Genomic DNA, 20287 nt, shown 5'->3' on the forward strand with positions numbered 1-20287 from the left:
AGATTTTTTGCCCTGTTGAACATAATAAGGAGACCTAATATGTGTTCATTGGAAGGTACTACTTTCTCTTCTGAATTTAGTCGGGCATGGTGGTTTGTGTTTCCCCAAGAACTTCCCCCATAGCTTCTTTTGCTCTTTTGCCCACATAACGACGTCCTCCAATTCAGTAGTACATTCACCCATTGACTAGATTCCACCAGGCATTCTAAACCCACAATGATTTTTTTCAGCTTACTATTTCCTCAGGTGGCTAGAAGAAGCAAATGTAGGTCACACAATACCCAGGACTGAAGACTCAAATTTCTAAGAATGTGAAACACAAATTGCTAAATGGTCTTATCAATAAAAAAAACCTGAGTAAAACTTGAGAAAAGCAGAAGGAAGCCAGCCATGTTCTTACCATTTGGAAATCCTTAGCCAAAGAGACTTACTTCCTGTATACCCACACCTATATGCCTTTCTGTTCTGCCATCTCATTTCCTCTCTTGGCCCAGCTACATCACTTCCTCTTCCTGCCCAGCTCTGTCACTTCCTGTCTGTCTGTACAGACCTCCAAACCTTTATGGTTAGTGCTGGGATTAAAGGTATGTACCACCATGCCTGGCTCTGTTCCCAGTGTGGCCTTGAACTCACAGAGATCCAGTCGGATCTCTGCCTTCCAAGTGATAGGATTAAAGGCATGTGCTACCATTGCCTGACCTCTATGTTTACTATAGTGGCTGGCTTTTTCCTCTGCTCCTCAGATAAACTTTTTTGGGGTACACAGATAAAATATCACCACAAGAATGTTTTCACAGAAAGTCAGAGGCTTCGGAGTCTCTGATCTACATTGAATATTGAACTCAATTTTTTAAACTACTATTGTAACAAGAACTTAAGAAAGAGTAGTTTAAAAAAAACAAAAACACAAGCTTCATTATCACTAAAGACAGTGACAACCTTGAACAGACAACCATCTGTGTCTCACTTTGAAAGTCCCTCAATTATGTATCAGGGGTCTAACAGACAATGCTTCTAAAAGTCTACTATTTTCCATAGTTTTCTCTGTTGTTCCTATGTGTGCAGAGAATTGAATCCAGGGCCAACTGTAGGCTAGGCCAATGTAATACTTCTGAGCTACTCCCAGCCCCTCCACATCTACATGTTTCTTTGGAGAAAAAGCATGCAACTGAAATTTGTATGTGTGTAGAAGCCAGGTCTACATCAGGTGTCTTCCTCAACTATTCTCCTCTCTCACTGAACCCATAGCTTAACAATTTAGTTAGACTGACTGGCCAACAAGCTCCAAAGATCCACCTATCTTTGCCTCCCCAGTGCTGGGATTACAGTTGTGGACTGCCACAACCAACTTTCATGTCAGTGCTGGGGCTAGAAGTTAGGAGCTCATGGTTGCCCACCAAGCACTTTCTGACTGAGCCATCTTGTCAGGTCTCTTCAATTGAAAATCTCTGGTTATTCTAGTAAGTCCAAATCAGGTCTTTAGAAGAGGTCCAGATACTGCTGCTCCACTCAACTGGGCTGGGCAACCATTTCTAGGTTTGATATAAAAGGAGACCTGGAGATAAGTGAGAGAGGGGACACAGTGGCAGAAAGAAGAGCAGAAGTGGAAGAACCATTCTGGGATGATCAGTACCTGGTCAGCACTAGAGATACTCTGTACCGGGCTCAGACCAGACAGGGAGTTTCTGATGACTAGTTGATGTGAGAATTAAAATAGCCCAAAGAAGAATCACTCCAAGCATCTCCTTCCTTCTCACTGAATTCCAATATTGGCACAATTGTATCCTACACATAAATATAATGTAACACCTATAAGTTCTGGTGTTTATGACAAAAATACCACTTGCATTTCAAACCGAGTCATCTCTGGCTCTTATACAATGAACTCACATTGTGTGTGTGTGTGTGTGTGTGTGTGTGTGTGTGTGTGTGTGTGTGTGACTTGACCTGTAGTATAATAAAGGAGGAAACGTGAAACATAAGGGGTCATATTTTATTAGGAAAGGATTGTGGCTAGGCGGTGGTGACCACGCCTTTAATCCCAGCACTCGGGAGGCAGAGGCAGGCGGATCTCTGTGAGTTCGAGGCCAGCCTGGGCTACAAAGCGAGTTCCAGGAAAGGCGCAAAGCTACACAGAGAAACCCTGTCTCGAAAAACCAAAAAAAAAAAAAAAAAAAAAAAAAAAAAAAAAAAAAGGAAAGGATTAAATTTTCAATTCCTACATGAACATAGGTAAAATTTCCTCTGGAAAGCATCTTAACTTACCCTTGAAGTACAGCATACATTATGTTATGCACTTAACCCTATATAGGAATATATATAAAAATATTTTGTGTATATGATAATGGATGAATATTCCATGATAAAGTATATGAAAGTAAACTCTCAAAGCATCTTCTTTTCTTTTTTTCTTCCTTTTTACCACTACTACCAATACTCAAAATTTACATAAATTACATATACATATGAGTGGAGCATGGAGGTATACCTTATAGGGAGGCAGAGGCAGAAGGATTACAAATTCCAGGCCAACCTGGGCTATGCAGCAAGTCCCTGTCTCAAAAAACTAAAGACTAACACACACACACACACACACACACACACACACACACACACACAGTAATATTAGAGTATTAGAGTGCCTACCTAGCCTACATGAAGCTTGTGTTCAATCTCTAGTACTATAAAAAAAATGCAAGTAACATTATATGGACTGACCAGGATGTATACAATATTTAGGTCATAGATAGATATAGATATATGCAACAGCAATTAAAGCAGTGGTTCTCCACCTGGGAGTCATGACCCCATTGGAGGGCTGAACAACCCTTTCACAGAGGTCTCCTAAGACCATTGGAAAACACAGATATTTACATTACAATTCATAACAATGGCAAAATTATAGTTATGAAGTAGCAATGAAAATAATGCTATGGTTGAGGGTCACCACAACGTGAGGACCTGTATTAAAGGGTTGCAGCAGTAGGAAGGCTGAGAACCGCTGAATTAAAGGAAAAGAGGTCATGACTTTAAATGAAAGCAATGGGTCCATGGGAGGAGTTTGAGGGAGGAAAGGGAAGGGGGAAATGATGTTATTATAATCTTTAAAAAAATTAAATCATTTAAAAATACATATTGCTGGAACTCCATTGAGACAGAATAAGTACCAGCCAAGGGGCTTCTTCTTCAGTAGTTATTTATGTTACCTTGAGTAAATCACTTTACTCACTTGAGTCTTATTAACAAAACAAAGAAGTATCTATTATTCATTTTTTTATTGACTTAAAATCACAAGAGCTAACAGTTTTAAGAAATGAGTTTCTCTTTCAGAATTCATTCCATGAGTTCTAGATTTCTTTTTTCAGCCTGGAAATATACTTGATTATATGTAAAACACTGAGATGGATTTCGAGGAGATGATCTATTGTGCTTACAAAGGTAAAGTCATTTTAACCTGTATCGTAAAGGACAACATCATCACTGTTGAAGAGTTGATGTTACCACTCTGGGGAATGTTTTGGTGACCTACTTGTTCCCATTCCTGCTTTGTTAGCTGTTCCAAAGAGGATTTGTCTAATTCAGCCTTCCTGGGTCCCCCACTGATCGAACCTGCTTTATTTCTCTTTAAGTCAATGGCATGCTCTCGATTTATCGACATTGGTGGCATCAACACAGATCTCATCTGTAAAACATAGAGTCATACTTGAGTTAAATACCGTATGTGGGGACCTCAGCTCTGGTTGGAAATCTGTCTATACCATGCATCAACGCTGAAAAACCATGCCATTTCCCTTTTCATCTCACTCACCTCATAGGCATTGTTAATTTACTAATTTAAGGTGGGCCTATTAAAATGAAAAACTAAAACAAAAAAAGAAAGAAAGAAAAAGAAAAGGTTTTCGAAAATACAACATGATAAGCTCACTTGATTGTCTTACATAATCTGAGACTGGAATTTTGTTCTTGTCTCTTCTAAGCATTATACTTTCATTCAAAGAAATTAAAATGTTTTTATACGTGTGTGTGTGTGTGTGTGTGTGTGTGTGTGTGTGTGTGTGTGTGTGTGTGGCGCGCATGCATGCGCGCGTGTGCGTGCGCCTCACTCCACAACACATAATGGAGGTCAGAGGACAACTTGTAGGAATTGGTTCTCTCTTTCTACCATGTCAATTCCAAGGACTGAGCTCGAGCTCAGGTGGTCAGGCTTGGGGACAAGCATGTTTACCCATGGAGCTATTTTACTGGCCCACAAAAAGCAACTTGAAATAATATTTCTGTTACACTGGTAGCCATAGTTCAGTGATGGACAACTCTCCATGGCAGATACTTAGCTTCTTCACTAAACCATGGTATGAGATTCTGTTTTTATTTTTCAAAACTAAAACTAAGGTTTATTCTAAAGTGTCCTCATAAAGTTGGTTAGAAACTCAATCTCAGCTACTAATTACTAGTCTATAGCCTACCTTGCCTTCCCCAAGCAAATGATCTTAGGTCTTAGGCAGAAAAGAATATTCTGGGTAGACCTTCCAGCATTATGTCCACATAATTTATTTCTGATTAGCTCATTAGGCAAGGCACATGGTCACGTAAGAACATGGAGCTCTGTAGTTTTCAATGCTATTTAGGATTGGGATACTTTCCCTAGACCCCCATAAGGCACCACACCACCATTTTCTCTTAGGAGTCCTACTAACCATCTTTCTCTATACTCCTGCTTGGAAATTTGAAGACTTCTAAACCAGAGCCTTTGTCTTACAGAATGTTATTTCTTGGCATTGACCCCTACTCTGCTCACCTTACAAAAGGCCTTTAATGAATCTAGAATGGAGGCTGCCATCAGGCTAAATCACCTAGAAGTTTTTATTCTGTATTTTTGACATCTTGAGGCCTTGCTCATGGTGGAGACTGCCCCTCTCAGGGTATCACCATAGACCAGGGAAAGGAGTTTTAAGAAAATTCCTATCCACTTTTATTTTGCCCTGCTTTGGTCGTAATTTCTAAAGAAGTATTCAGCAAATAAGACATACTTATTACATCTCAGGTACTGGAGTTTTGCCAGGGATTGGAGAAGCATGAGAATATAGTAAAAAAATTGTATCACCATTCCCTACTTGAATTTGGTAACTTATGAAAGACATGTATAAAGGCCTTGAGAGTCCAGAAAGGGGACCTATCCAGCCTAGAGGTTATAGTAAGGTTAAAGTGAAAGGCCAATGAGAAGATGGTAATTTTATCATTCACATGTGTACTAAAGTAGGAAGGCTCCCAAACCTCAAGGTGCAACTGAGACCACATTCTGTCTATCAGATCAATACCAGCTTCAGCCCCACCTTTCCCAGAGTGACTGGATATTTATTTTGCGTCTTTAAAGATACTGGCTCAAGTTTCCCACGTGGACCATATACCATCCTTTGTTCTATAGCTACTATTGATCTTCCTGCCCTCTGGCACCTGGTTTATTTCTAGGCTTGGGGCTTCAGCTTGGCTCTGGTATAAAGGAGGAAGATCTGGTAAAGGCTCTAGTTGTGTGTAAGGTACAGCCCAGGAACCCTTTAGTAGGTGTGGAATCTTACAGGCACCATAGAGCCAGTTCCCTGCGAGGGTCTACACAGGCTCTTGTCCTGGCTGTGTTGTATTGAATGATTGTTTAGAGTTAAAAGACTCTGAGGATAGTCACTCTGCTCAGTTGAAATAAAGGGGCAGGATGGCAATTCAGAAACAAATCTACATGAGTTACCTAGAGTTCATGTGGAAAATGTTGGTCATCAGAGCCAGAAGGAGAGGGAAGGGGGCATTACTGTTTTATAGGCATAGATTCAGTCAAGGAAGTTCTGTGAGTGGATGGTGGCCACAGCGGTGACAACACAATGGGAATGCACTCAGTGCCCAGGAACGTTAGACTTACAAAAGATGACAGTGCCAAATTGTGTTTCTTTTGCCACAATGTAAGTGAATGTGTTTAAACTTTACTTCTAAAACAGCTCGCTTTTAGAAACTATCCGATGTGCTAATGCATCCCCATTTTCCATTTTCAACAGGATTTCTTTTTTAAAAATGTACTGTGTATAGAAAAACCACCTAGTTGTCATGCAATCAATCACAGCTTTTCTTAAGACTTTTACTAATTCTCTCAGCTACACCACCAAAGCACATAACTATTTAAAATGACAAAGGAAAAGAAGCATATGCCATTATAAATCTCCGAGACAAGATCCATGCACATAATACTTCTTACTTTATTTCTTTGTAAGCAGCGGAGTGTATTCAAGTCTGTGGACTCTGATACCCCTCCATGTATGATCAGGATTTCATCGTCAATAATTGTACCAATTGGGAGCCAGGTATAGACTTCTTCCAATATTTGCAAGATTTTTCTTCCATGTAGCTGTAAGTAAGGGCCCGAGTAAGTTTTATTTTCCTGATATGTCCTGTTAAGTAAATAGTCTCAATATATAGACAAAAGCCATGTTTTCCATGTCAACCAAAGGAAGCCATCAGGGAGCTATCAACCGACCATCAAGTATTTAGCATGGGGAGTTTTCATTCTGTATTTTTGATACTTTGGCATTTTGGGGCCTTGCTTAGGGAGGAAACTGCCCCTCTCAGGGCTAAGTCCTAGAGATCTTAAATGACTGTTTTCATGTACAAACCAGCCATTTCAGATTCCACACTAAAGAATTCTTTTCTTGGACTCTAACCCAGGGCAAGATAGTAGACAACAGTGATACCCTCATGCCCCTCAGCTGGCTGCCATTGTTCACACTACTCAGCTTTCAACACTGAGGGGCTTTGCCCTTTCTCTCCCCTGAAACCTAATAAATGTCCTTGTCTGTGTTTTCTTCTGGCTCCATCTGCCCCTGTCTGCCTCTGATAATTCCCCATGTGGCATCCCTAATGTGGCATGCTATGCCTCCTGCATGCAGGTAGCTGAATAAAACCTCCTCCTTCATATTGTTCACTTCTCTGCCTGCCTGTTGTGCTACACCTGAATAAAAAATTCTGGATGGGTATCTTTAAAGCAATGCAATATATTCACAGCCATGCTGAAACTGATCCAACAGTCATAATGAAAAAGAAAATCTAGGATTCCTGCTGTGCTTATTATTTTATTGGCACAGTTTCTAGCTAATTAGCCCATCACCTTTCTTAAAGCAACAATCTGGTCTTCATTAGCTCTTTTTTTTCCTCACAGAAAAACAAGTATGAGTCTTACCTTGTATTTATGTAAGACTTCTCTTGTAAAGCCGTACCTGAAAAATAGATTTTAAACTGTTAATTATTGCAAAAAGGAGAGCCATTGATGTCTCACTATTACCAAGGAGTAGGAACTCAAGAAACTAGAGACTTCAGTTAAAATGCTTAGCAGAGTCTCTCTGGAGCATCATGAGAAAGAACAAAAGCAATCAATGGTACAACCTTTATTCTCAAGAAAGCTAGAGTATAACGAGGGAAAGAGAACAGATCTTGGTGGAACAACTGTAAGACAACTTAACAAATGCATGCCATGGGCTATGTGAAGGCTCTGAGTCTTTGGAGAGGTGTGAGATGACAGTTAGAGGAAGCTGTACGCAGAAGACTTCTCATCTAGATAGCATTGCTCAGACATTGGATGATTCAAAATGAATGATCAAGAAGAAAGAAGAGTGACAAAGACAGAGAAAAGCACACAGGCAAGTTGGGTCTTCATGTCTCCTCTGATACGGATCATGTGAATGAATGGTACTACAGGGTTTAACAGAAAGTATCAGGAATTTTAATGCCTGGCTAAGAAAAACGAAGGGAGGTTTTTCAATTACTTTATAATATTGTATACCCATTTTCATGTACCCCTGCCTCCTGAGTGCTGGGATTAAAGGTATGCAATACCAAACCCAGATAATAATGTGTACTCTTAATCCCCAACAGGCAAAGTAGGAACAAAGCACACTTGCCCCTTTTCATACAAACCACATCATGTCAGGTTTCTCTAGTATGACACTGTATTTTTCAAGGTGAATTCCCTCCCTGTACTCACCAAAGGCATCACAGTGTTAGACCAATATACATCTTGCCATCTTTGATGGTTTGAATGAGAATGGCCCCCATAGGCTCATATATTTGAATGTTTGGTTCCCAGTTGGTAGAACTGTTTAGGAAGGATTTAGAAGGTGTGGCTTTGTTGGGAAAGGTGAGGGTTGGCTTTGAGGCTTCAAAAGCCCAAACCAGGTCTATTTTCTCTCTCTCTCTCTCTCTCTCTCTCTCTCTCTCTCTCTCTCTCTCTCTCTCTCTCTCTCTCTCTTTCTGTGTCTGTCTGTCTCTGTCTCTCTGATGCTTGTGGATAAGATGTAAGCTTTCAGCTACTACTCCAGCACCATGCCAGTCTGCCACCATGCCTCCCACCTGATGGTCATGGACTCACACTCGGACACTGTAAACAAGCCCCCAATTAAATGCCTTCCTTTATAAGTTGTCTTGGTCATGGTTTCTAGTCATAGCAACAGAAAAGTAACTGAAACAGCATCCTTACCTTTCTGGCCTGCTCTGAAACACTAAATATAATTGGCTGTACTATCCTTCTAGAAAACTTCCTCTCTTCCATTTTGTGACAGTAAGCTTTCAGGGTATTCTAAAATGACCTCACAAGTTATCTTCTTCCACATAACCTCTGTTGTTAGAATTCTTTCATATTCTGTCCTAGGCTATCCATTACCTTCAATTTCTTCCTTAGTACTCTCACTCCTACCCAGTCAGGGTTTCAGTTACTATCTAGTGTCAATACTATAGGGTGATATTCTGGGTAACACTTCACTTTTATCTCTGGACCTATACTCAACAATACACCAAATAAACCTACCTCAGACTGAATGCATTCCCATTCGGAATGATGCTGTTATACCCTTAAACTCAACCATGCTCATCCTCTTTCAAGGCCTCCATATCAAGTTATTGGGTGCTAAACTTTCATTGCCTAAAGTCTTCTTAAGTCTATTTTTTTTGCCATCTCCATTGCCATTATGCTAGTCTAAATAGGAAGCTACCATTTGTTCAACTACTTCCTAGTCAAACTCCCTCTATCCATTCTTGGCCCTCTTCCAAATCACTCTTCTTTTAAAAACAGGTGTAATATTCTTCAATGATATTCTCTTATCCTTAGTTGCATGCTCATATTCCTTCACAACACTCAACCGTCTTTTACATCTCCAATCCTACCAGGCCTAGTTGGGTCTCTATTGCTGTGGTAAAACACCATGACCAAAGGCAACCTGGACAGGAAAGGGTTTATGTCAGCTTACATGTCCTAATCACAGTCCATCGTGAAGGAAACTCAAGGCAGAAACCTGGACATAGAAGACCTCTGTTTGCTGACTTGCTCCCCATTGTTTGCTCAGCCTTCCTTCTTATAGCACCCAGAATAGGCTTCCAATAGCACCTCTAGATTCTTGTTCTTTATAGACTTTGCACTTGGGAATTAGAACTGAAATTCTGTACTTGAAGACAAAAGTGATTTGCTAAAGCTTTGATCACAGCACCCAAAAGCCTAGGACCCAAAGCCTGAGACATCCCATAACCTTATGGTTCTAGAACAAATTGATTTCTGTTTTCCATAAAAAGAAAAGAAAAAGAAAGACAGGAACATTTATTACCTACTGTGCCTTTCAGACAGAATTCATAAACCATTTAAGCAGTCTTTATCCCTCAAATCTCCAGTGAGTCAGATAGTCCAAATGCTATGTTACAGCTGTTCTCAAAAAATGTTTATGAACAACTATGCCAGAAGCAATTACCAGGACACAAAAAATGCACACAGCAATGTAAAACATTGTGCTCGCTTCTGAGACAGAATTTATAGCAAGCCAAGAGAAGCAACAGAAACTTCCATCTAAGTCTGCTCATACAACCTACCAGACCCACAACCCTGACCTAACATGCCTACCCAGCATGCAGTTTGGACTGTGAAGGGTAAGTATGTCAGGAAAAACAAGAATATAATAAAGAGGAAGAGGAAACACAGGACTGGAAGAAGAGATAAGAAAAGAGCTTCAGAGCAGGTGATACTTAGCTGAAAAGACTGGAGTTGGTGAACAAGGGTAAGAACTTGGAGATTTTCCTTGAGATTCATCTTATCTCTCCTTCTACACAGCTAGGCTTAAACATATCTGCTGGGAACTAAACACAGCATCAATTCCAGAGTGAGATGAAAAGATGAAGTCTAAAGTCAATCTTACCTGAGATTCATCATAAAGTCTTCATGGTTCCCCCTGTTCAGATGCACGTCGGTGGGGTAGACAAGAAAACTAACTAACAGGATCATTAGGACTTCCATAGAATTGTTCCCTCGATCTACAAAATCACCATTAAAAACATACAGATTGTTCTCTGAAGGCAGGCCATTCTGGGGAAGGAGAGGGAAGAAAACAAGGAGTTAAAAGAATGTTCTTTGAAAAGAAGGGCTATGTGTTTGCTCCTGCAGAAACAGAAAAGAGGTCCAGTCATTTCTTTTACTGGGAATAATCTGCTCACTGGCTTGAGCTTCTTCCAGGGTACATACCAGCAAGGGACCTGAAACCAAAGAATGAGCTTGGGACAGGAAGATTTCAGGGAGGATGGGGATTGCTTATTCTACCCATCACATACCATGCAATTTTTGTGGAAGGAGCTAGGATTTGTCCTATCAAAAGTAGATACCCTTGTGGGAGAAGGGATAATTGTAAGAAGAATGTATTGTATGAAAAAATCCAATAAAAAAGAAAACACATAATGTAACTACCAAAAAAAGTGTATAGTCTTATCCCATTCTTCTCTGAAAAGAGGGAAACTTCTACCCAGAGAAAAACACTAAATTAACAGTTGGAGCACTTTCATTCAAAGGGCCCTATATTTAACTTCTATGGCTTGCAATTATTTCAATCTACAAAATGTAGATGACAATATATCCCTTGCCAAATCCTCTGTGATAATGGACATGTAAGAACTCAGGCAAGCCAGGCATTGGTAGTGCATGCTTTTGATCCCAGCACTCAGGAGGCAGAGGCAGGTGGATCTCTGTGTGTTCGAGGCCAATCTGGTCTACAAAGTGAGTTCAAGGACAGCCATAGCTGTTACACAGAGAAACACTGTCTTAAAAAAAAACCACAAAAACAAAAACAAAAATGACCCCCCCCCAAAAAAAAAGAACTCAGGCAAGGGGCAGTTCTTTAAGATATGACTGGAACAGGACTGCTGTGGATATCGCTCTATATAAATAAAACACTGATGGCCAGTGACCAGACAGGAAGTATAGGCGGGACAAGGAGAGAGGAGAATTGGGGAAACAGGAAGAAGGGGGGAGAGACACTGCAGCCACCGCCAGGACAAGCAACTTGTAAAGATGCCGGTAAGCCACCAGCCACGTGACAAGGTATAGATTTATAAAAATGGGTTAATTTAAGATAAAAGAACAGTTAGCAGAAAGCCTGCCACGGCCATACAGTTTATAAGTAATATAAGCGTCTGAGTGGTTATTTTATAAGTGGATTGTGGGACTGCGGGGCTTGGTGGAACCTGGAGAGAAGCCCTCCAGCAACACAGGACTGACATACCAGTGGGCAGATATAACCATACCTGGTACCTCTAGTCAGTATGTATTTTGATTGATTGATTGCTGACCAGGCCATATCAGATATCAGCTACTTTGAGTATCACTCCTGAGTATGAGATATTATTTTTATTATTTATTTATTTATTTATTTATTTATTTATTTATTTATTTATTTATTTATTTATTGTTAAGATAAAAAGTCTTTGTATGAAAAGAAACTGAGAGCAGGGGAAAGCACTCATTTTAAAATAGCTGTTAACCTGTTCAGTCTTTCACTACAAACTCTAAAACCAAACATATTTACTATGACATGGTTACATTTTCTCAGTGTCACACTTGATAAGGAAATATCCAAGTGCATTCCTACTGCACAGCAAGATACAGTCAAATGTTTTGAAATGCATTACAAAGAGGAAAGCCATGTCAAAATATACACTTTCCCCCAGAAATGTTATCTTCAAGAAAGAATACACATATTCTAATTATTTTACTGTTTCAAACTATTTTCAAATTCTTCTTTTGATAGATTTCAAACTATGTAAGAAAATCTCACTACTTTATTTCAACGTTCTACCATTTATGGGCATTTTAAATCATCTATCTCAGTATAAAAAGTAATTTAAAACAATTCAGGTTATAACACATGACTTAGGGATTCCCAAAATTATTTTTACAGTGTAATGTGTTCTGAAGGTAAGTGGGGAAGGGAATCAGTGGTGTATTGTAATAAGGTCATTAATATCACAGTCCAGCTCCACCTATAACACAGTTATCTTTGAGAAAGTTATTTAACCTTTTCTTCGTCTGGAAAATGGGAATGAAACCCCTCTTTAATTACCATGCAATAACATTTGGGAACTCAACATTATATGTACAAACAATTCCATGCAAACCATAAACACAAATAAAGATTCATTAATTATGATCTCCATGCTATTTCTAATTTTAAGATTGCATTACTTAACATTTTCTTTTTTAACTTGCTTTTCATTTATTCTTTGTGTCTTTCACATCATGCCTCCCAGTCCCCCCCCCATAATAAAACAAAATAAAATTTAAGAGAAAAAAGGGAAAAAAGGGGGGTGGGGAGAAAGGGAGGATCTCATCATGGAAGGTGCAGTGTGACACAGTGAGTCACGCAGTAAATCCCCTTATCCATACATTTTTACATGCGGGCGTTCATCACAAAAAAATTATTGGTCTGGTTCAAGGCCCTGGTCTCTGCTACACCATCGACACTAGGCTCTCGCTGGGACTCTTCTTGGACATCCCGTTGTTGCCCTGTGTCTTGGAGATCCTGAAGCCCTGAGTCCACAAAACTGACCCCACCAACCCCTATCCTTGTGCTCCAGCAGATCACAGATGGGCTGGATGTTGGGGTGGGCCAACACATAATCCTGGTTCTGGGCCTCAGTAGTTGCAGGGTGGGTCAGCCCGCCAGCTCTCCCATATCTTCGCCACCAGGGGGAGCTCTCCAGCATTGCCCTGGTGATAATTCACCGCTAGCAGCAATGAGCAAGGGGCGGGGCCAGTTCTCCTGCTTTCACATCCTCATGGTCAGTTCTCCCACACCTACATCTTCAGGACCGGCTCTACTGTGTTGCCCAGGTGAGGTATAGGGTCCACTCTCCCAAGTGCTGCAGCTGATGAGGAGCACAGACAGCTTTTCTGCTCTTAGGACCTCAGGGTCAGCTCTCCCACCTGCCTCAGGAGTTGATGGGCAGGGGTGGGGTTGGGGGGGGCATCTCTCCATCCCCTAGGCATGATAGATGAGTAATGAGGACAGCTCTCCCATGCTCACAACTTTCGGGGCTGGCTCGCCCACATCCCTGCCAACAGGGTCAGCTCTACTGTGCTGCCCTTTTTCTGAGTGGGCTGCAGCTTATACCCTCAGGGCCAGCTCTGGTGTGCAAAGAAAATATATCTTCAATAAAAATATTTAAATAAGAAGTACTGCTCTTGCACAGGATCCAAATTCTGGTCCTAGCACCACATCTGGTGGCTCACAATCACTTGCAAAACCAGCTGCAGGGTGATCTGATGTCTCTAGTCTCCAAGGGCATCTGCATTCAACTACACACACACACACACACACACACACACACACACACACACACACACACACAATACAAATAAATCTTCCTAAAATTCATGACATTAAAATAAGGTATTTGACTTTTAAAAATTAGTGGATTAGAGATAACTAAAGAAGAGCTAAAATATATTACTGGCTTCAGAGATCAAACAGATTTTTAAAAACCAAAAATGACAGAATTCATAAAGAATAAGTAGGAGCCATGCACGGTGGTGTATGCCTACAATCTCAGCATTTGGGTGTGAGGTAGAGGCAGGGGTAACAGGAATTCAAGGTCATCCTAAGAAACACAAGGCCCCTCAAAAACAGAAGAAACAAAGGAACAAAGAAAAATAAGAATAAGAGAAAGGGAAGCAAGGAGGGAGAGAGACAGCTCAAAACCAAGAAACTAATATACTAATAATAGGCATTCCATGTTGGGGGGAACAGATGGAGAAGAAATAATTCAAATAATACTAAAAGGAATTTTCTATGGCTAAAAGACTTCAGGAGCTAGAGTGACGGTTCAGTGGTTAAGAGAGTTTGTCTTTCTTGCAGAGGATCCAGCACCCATATTGGGTGTCTCAAACCACCTGTACACCCCAGAGGAAGAGAATACAAAACCTTCTTCTGGCCTTTATAGGCATCCATATTCATGTGCATGCACACATGTATGCAGAAACACAAACACACAAATTAAAAATACAATTTTAAAAGGAAATTTCAGTTTGATGTTTGAAAGAGCTCATTACTCTTAGGCATAATGAGGGAGAAATTCCATTACCTGTTAAAGATCTTAGAAGATGCCAAAATAGCCAGGTGGTGGTGGTGGTGGTGGTGGTGGTGGCGGCGGCGGCGGCGGCGGCGGTGGTGCATGTCTTTAATCCCAGCACTCAGGAGGCAGACGCAGGTGGATCTCTGTGAGTTCAAGGCCAGCCTGGGCTACCAAGTGAGTTCCAGGAAAGGCTCAAAGCTATACAGAGAAACCCTGTCTCGAAAAACAAAACAATAAAAAAGATGCCAAAATAAAATAACAAAGGGAAAAGAAAGAATAAGCCTGGTATTATACTTATCATTTGAAGTAGAGGAAGGCAGAAGATGGCAGAATAAAAATCTATACATTAAAGAGAAAAACGAGACTATGAGACAAGAATTCTATATCAACAAAGACATCATTAACATCTAAGAATAGCAGAAAATATTTACACAAATATGTGAGGGTTCAAAGGTTCTTCAGGGTAGAAGAAAAATACGTAGTGGTTTAGTACCACAAAAACAATGAGTATGTATACATGTATACCAAGCACAATTTCAGGTGTGAGGAACAAACAAGTTGATAATACAAAGCCACTGTATTCAATGCAGTTGCATTCATATGTTTCACAACAGAAAGCACTCAACAAAATTCTCTAACCAAGTTACAATAACAACTAAAATGTCTTCAAGCCAGGGAAAGATTAAGAGGAAAGAGTACTGTTGTGGAATAAACTTTTTGTACACACGAAGATGTGTCTTTGCCAAAGTGCTTTGTGATTGGTTTAATAAAGAGCTAAATGGCCCATAGCTAGATAGGGAAAGAGGTTAGGAGGGAGTTCTGGGGACAGAGAGGTCTCAGAAGAAGAAAGGCAGAGTCACTAGTTGAATGCAAAGGAAGAAGGACATGTAGAAGGAGAGGTAAAAGCTACAAGCCACCTGGCAGCACATAAATTAATAGAAATGGGTTAATTTAAGTTATATGAGCTAGTTAGAAACAAGTCTAAGCTAAGGCTGAGTTTTCATCATTAATAAGTCTCTGTATGGTTATATGGGAGCTGGCAGGCAGGACTGAGAAAGACTTGCTACACATGGCGCCCAATGTCTGGCACATATAGCCACATAAGGCCTAAGAAACATTTTTTAAAAAGTTCAGAACACAGAGCCAAATGAGGCTTCCTGGTGACAGAGGTCTCTTGGGTAGGCTTGGCATACAGAGATGCAGCTACCGGCCACTGCCTGGGGGCTGGAGCCAGCTGTCAGCACCGTGTGCTAAGCTGAGCTGTGCAGCAGCTGACATGACAGTTTAAGATTTGTCTTACTTGGTCAGAGAACACTGAAGACAGATCCAGATGGAACAAAACTCTAAACAGGTTACCGTGTGTTTAAAAAATGTGCTTAGGCTTAAAAAAGAAAAGAAAATGGGTATAGAGAATCATAGAAAAAATAGTTCATAAATAATAAGATAAAGTCTTCAAAGAGAGAATAAAATAATATAAAAAGGATAAGGCAAATAATGATGGAAAAATATACCCATATATGGTGTCTTGTTGACTTTGAATTTTTTGATTACTGGTGAGTGAATAACAGCTGCTGAGAGACATGGGATTGTAACAGGGACCGCTGAATTAAACCAGCCTGGATATGTTAAGGATGCCTTAATTTTAAAATGGAAGTCAGAAAATGTATTGCTTTGATGAAGAGGTTATGCTTTTGTTTCCACAGAAAATGAAAGGCTGTGGATTCCTTCAAGGTTGATAGAGATCAGGTTTGATCAAGAAAGACCCCCTGAAAATCCTGGCTACAGACATAAAGAAATAAACCTAAAAAAGCTACAATACAGGTAGGTATAATTTACCTGCTCAAACATAAAACAAAAGTCATCTTTGGCTGGCTTATGTACAACGTGCAGTCTATACTTGTGTTAATGCAGATATGTGTTACCTTTGAAAAGTTTCTGTGTTTTGAGATGAAGGGGATCAGACACCAATGAAAATGAGTAGCCCAGGTGATCCAGCCTCTCACAGTGCCTCTGTTGCAGTTTCCTCAGAGTTCTGTATCAAGAACAGCTTTAAGGCTGCTGGCTGAGATGGTCCAGCCTCACAGACTATTCTAGCCAGGACTTCAGATAAGCCTTGTGCTTTCCCATTGCACAGAGACTGGACAACAAATGTTACAGCTAGTTTTCCCAGGACTGACCATTATCTCAATTTTCTCAGGTTCCCTAAAGATGCCATCACCCATAGACAACAGGAAGCAGTCAGTCTAGAGAACACAATGCCCACATTCCCAATAGGTGGGGTAGGTAGCTTTTGGTTGTTAGGTGGGCTATGGCTGTCATCATTTAGGGTGATTAGTTACACATTGGGAAAAAACTAAACAAAGAAGATTAGACTCAGGAATCTATTCTGAAGGGAAAAAGGGGGAATATACTACAGAAATGATGGGATAAAAGGGTGGATTGTTGAGCCTACTTTTGAACAATCACTAGTCTTAAATATTTTTCTTTGGATTTTTGTATATTGATACAAATTTAAGGTTATTTTTTGTTATAACACACACACACACACACACACACACATTCTTGTTTAAAGTATTGTACCTATACAGCTTATTTAAAATGTAAAGTTTTAGTCCTTAAAAGCTATTTAGGATAATAAAGAAATACAGGTTAATAGTCATCTATAACAATCAAACTTATAGTCATGTTAGGTATATTTTCAAGGTTAATCAGAGACATATTTTAAATAGATGGTCTTCAAACAGAATTTGGCATTTTAATGTTTTAATGACATAGGGCTTTTTATGACAATGACACCTCTGCTCCTGGCAGCACCAATCTACTTCATAAAAGGATGATGGGAATCAAAGAACCTCCATCTGGAGTTTGCTTTCTTTATGGCAAAAGCTAGCCATTTGGACAAGAAACTGCCCTTGCCTCAACTGCTGACAGTATGCTGTTCAAAATGGACAAGCAGGACACAAAGGAAAGCAACTGCTTAACTTTGTCAAGTCAAGGTAGGACAGTCTTTCAAAATCCTGCTTCGCAGAAAAGTTTGTCAGATATTCTAGGCCCATAGGCCAAACAAAGATAGATGCCCCAATGTTAGAGTGGAACATTGGATGACTATTCAGGCAGCCAGAAGTCTCTGTCATTTCTTAATTTTGGAAGTCACTCTCTCTGCACTTCCAGTTTACTCAAATAATATTTTATCATTCTTGGGTCTCTGATGGGTATTGAAGATTAGATAGTTATAGTTTTATAGTTTTCCTTGTTACTCAATTCAGAAAAGAAACTTACATAAAAGATACAAAGTTTATAAGGTTGAGAGACATAAAAGTTTAAATTGTTTATCTAAGAAAATGTTTTGAGTTCTAAAAAGATAGTTTTAAGATGGTAATACAAGCTATGATAGAAAATGTTTTAGGCATAAAACTTTAAATTCATCAAGATAAGATAGATAATATAGTATTTTCTCTGAATTTGCAAAATGCAAATGGACTGGACATTATAGATGTAATTCTTATCTCATAGTTTTTCTTATTGTATATAGTTTTACTATGTTAGAGTTTAAAACCTTTTTTTTTTAGGCAAAAAGGGGGATATGTTGTGAAATAATCTTTTTGTACACTGTGAAGATGTATCTTTGCCAAAGTGCCTTCTAATTGGTTTAGTAAAGAGCTGAATGGCCAATATCTAGGCAGGGAAAAAGGTTAGATGGGACTTCTGGGTCAAAGAGGTCTTGAGAGAAGAAGAAAGGTGGAATCACCAGCCAGACATGGAAAAAACAGGATGGGCAAAATGGAGATGAAGTAACAAACACGTTGAAGAACACAGATTAAAAAATATGGGTCAATTAAGTTATAAGAGTTAGTTAGAAACAAGCCTAAGCTAAGGCTGAGCTTTCATAATTAATAATAAGTCTCCATGTCATTTTTTGTGAGCTAGTGGCCCAAAGAAAAATCTGTCTACAGAATACAACTATGAACAGTTAGCATTCAAATATATTATTAAACATAAGTCAATATGAAATTATCAAACTTATATTTAATTACTAAGCAATAATTCTAGAAACAGAAGAGGAAATTGTTTAAAATTACAAATACATTATTCAGATTCAATAGACAGAAATTAAAGTTCAGAATCTCAAAAATGGGGCTGGAGATGTAGTCTGCTAGCTTAGCATGTGTCTTAAGGTTTTCTATTGCTGTGTAGAGACACCATGACTACAGCAACTCTTATAAAGTAAACATTTAACTGGGGTGGCTCGCATACAGTTTCAGAGGTTCAGTCCATTATTATCATGACGAGGAACATGGTGGTATGCAGGTAGATGTGGTGCTGGAGCTGAGAGTCCTACATCTTGCAGGCAATAAAAAGTCGACTGATAGTCACACTGAGGGAAACGAGCAAAAGAGACCTTAAAGTCCACCCCCCACAGTGACACACTTCCTTAACAAGGCCACATCTCCTAATAGTGCCACTCTCTTTGGGGGCCATTTTCTTTCAAACCACCACAGCACACCTGAAGTCCCTAGTACCACACAATACTGAGCATGATGGCAGTCAACTGGAATTTCAGCACTTGAGAAATGGAGACAAAGGAATCAGATATTCAAAGTCATCCTCAGCTACAAAGAGTTTAACACCAGCCTAGACCATATAACATGAGACTTGGTCTCAAAAATACATACATACATACATACATACATACATACATACATACATACATAAGAAATAAATGATTTACTCAGTAAAAGAGAATCATGGTGTACTTGCTAGTTTTATATCAACACAAGCTAGAGTTATCAGAGAGAAGGGAGCCTCAATTGAGAAAATGCTTTTATAAATTCAGACTATAAATCCTGTGAAGCATTTTCTTCATTAGTGATTGATGTGGGAGGGCCCAGCCCATTGTGGATGGTGCCATCCCTGGTCTGGTGGTCCTGGGTTCTATAAGAAAGCAGACTGAGCAAGCCATGAGGAATAAGCAAGTATGTACCAGCCCTTCACAGGCTCTACATAAGTTCCTGCCTGCAGGTTCCTGCCCTGCTGAGTTCCTGTCCTGACTTCCTTCAGTGATGGACAGTGCTGTGGAAGCATAAGGCAAACCAAAGCCAAACAAACAAAAAACATTCCTCTCAACTTGCTTTTGATTGTGGTGTTTTATCACAGCAATAGTAACCCTAAGTAAGAAAGATGGTGTAAAAATAAATGTTTAACTATTTAATAAATACACACAATGTATTAGAAACATCAAGAATAGGAAGGAAATAAGAATAAATGGGAAAAAGTTAAATCTTCAAACACAATTTTAAAAATTAGAAGGAAAAATTTCAAACATGTAAATGAGTTAAATTTTCACATTAAAATATGAAAGCTATGTTAAAACAAAAACTCAGGTAAATATTACTTCTGAAAAATATATACATATTAGGTTAGAGAAGATTAAAAACAGGTAGATATAACAAAGAGAAGATAAAAATGGAAATATTGTCAGGAGAATTTAAGATTAAAATGTTAACTGGGTGCTGTATCGTAACATCTATAATCCTAGTACTGGAGAAGTAGAAACAGAAGGATCACAAGTGTTAAACTAACTCAAGCTACAGAACAGGTTCAAGGTCAGCCTGAGTGACATAGTGAGATGCTGGCTCAAAAGCAGGTGATGGTGGTAATGTGCCTTTGTGGTAGAATACTTGCCTAGCACACAGAAGGCTTGGGTATGATCCCTAGTACCCTAAAAATTAAAGTGTTTAATAAAATCATAAAGTTTCATTATAACAGGATAAAAAGCACTTCATAAACAATATACATTTTATGAACTTGTAGTCAATATTCAAAGAAGGAATATTTGTTTCATATTCTAACCACAAGTGCAAAAATAAATTGTTTAACAATA

The 20287-nt window shown here is 39.4% G+C and overlaps 1 protein-coding gene across 3 annotated transcripts in view; it reads right to left on the bottom strand.

Moving 5' to 3' along the window:
• The window catches only part of Ppef1 (protein phosphatase with EF-hand domain 1), a 120484-nt gene that overhangs the window by 14136 nt on the left and 86061 nt on the right, over positions 1-20287 (bottom strand). For 2 of the 3 annotated variants that reach the window (XM_076561466.1, XM_042269333.2), the window contains 4 exons: positions 10206-10372; positions 7214-7250; positions 6236-6385; positions 3530-3682 (listed from right to left, as the gene is read on the bottom strand). In XM_076561466.1, the coding sequence (XP_076417581.1) occupies positions 3530-3682; positions 6236-6385; positions 7214-7250; positions 10206-10372 (507 nt within the window). The remainder of the gene's footprint in view (positions 1-3529; positions 3683-6235; positions 6386-7213; positions 7251-10205; positions 10373-20287) is intronic. The other variant, XM_076561465.1, reaches the window with a different exon arrangement.

This window comes from Peromyscus maniculatus, chromosome X, assembly GCF_049852395.1.
Source record: "Peromyscus maniculatus bairdii isolate BWxNUB_F1_BW_parent chromosome X, HU_Pman_BW_mat_3.1, whole genome shotgun sequence".
In the NCBI taxonomy this organism is placed as follows: Eukaryota; Metazoa; Chordata; class Mammalia; order Rodentia; family Cricetidae; genus Peromyscus; species Peromyscus maniculatus.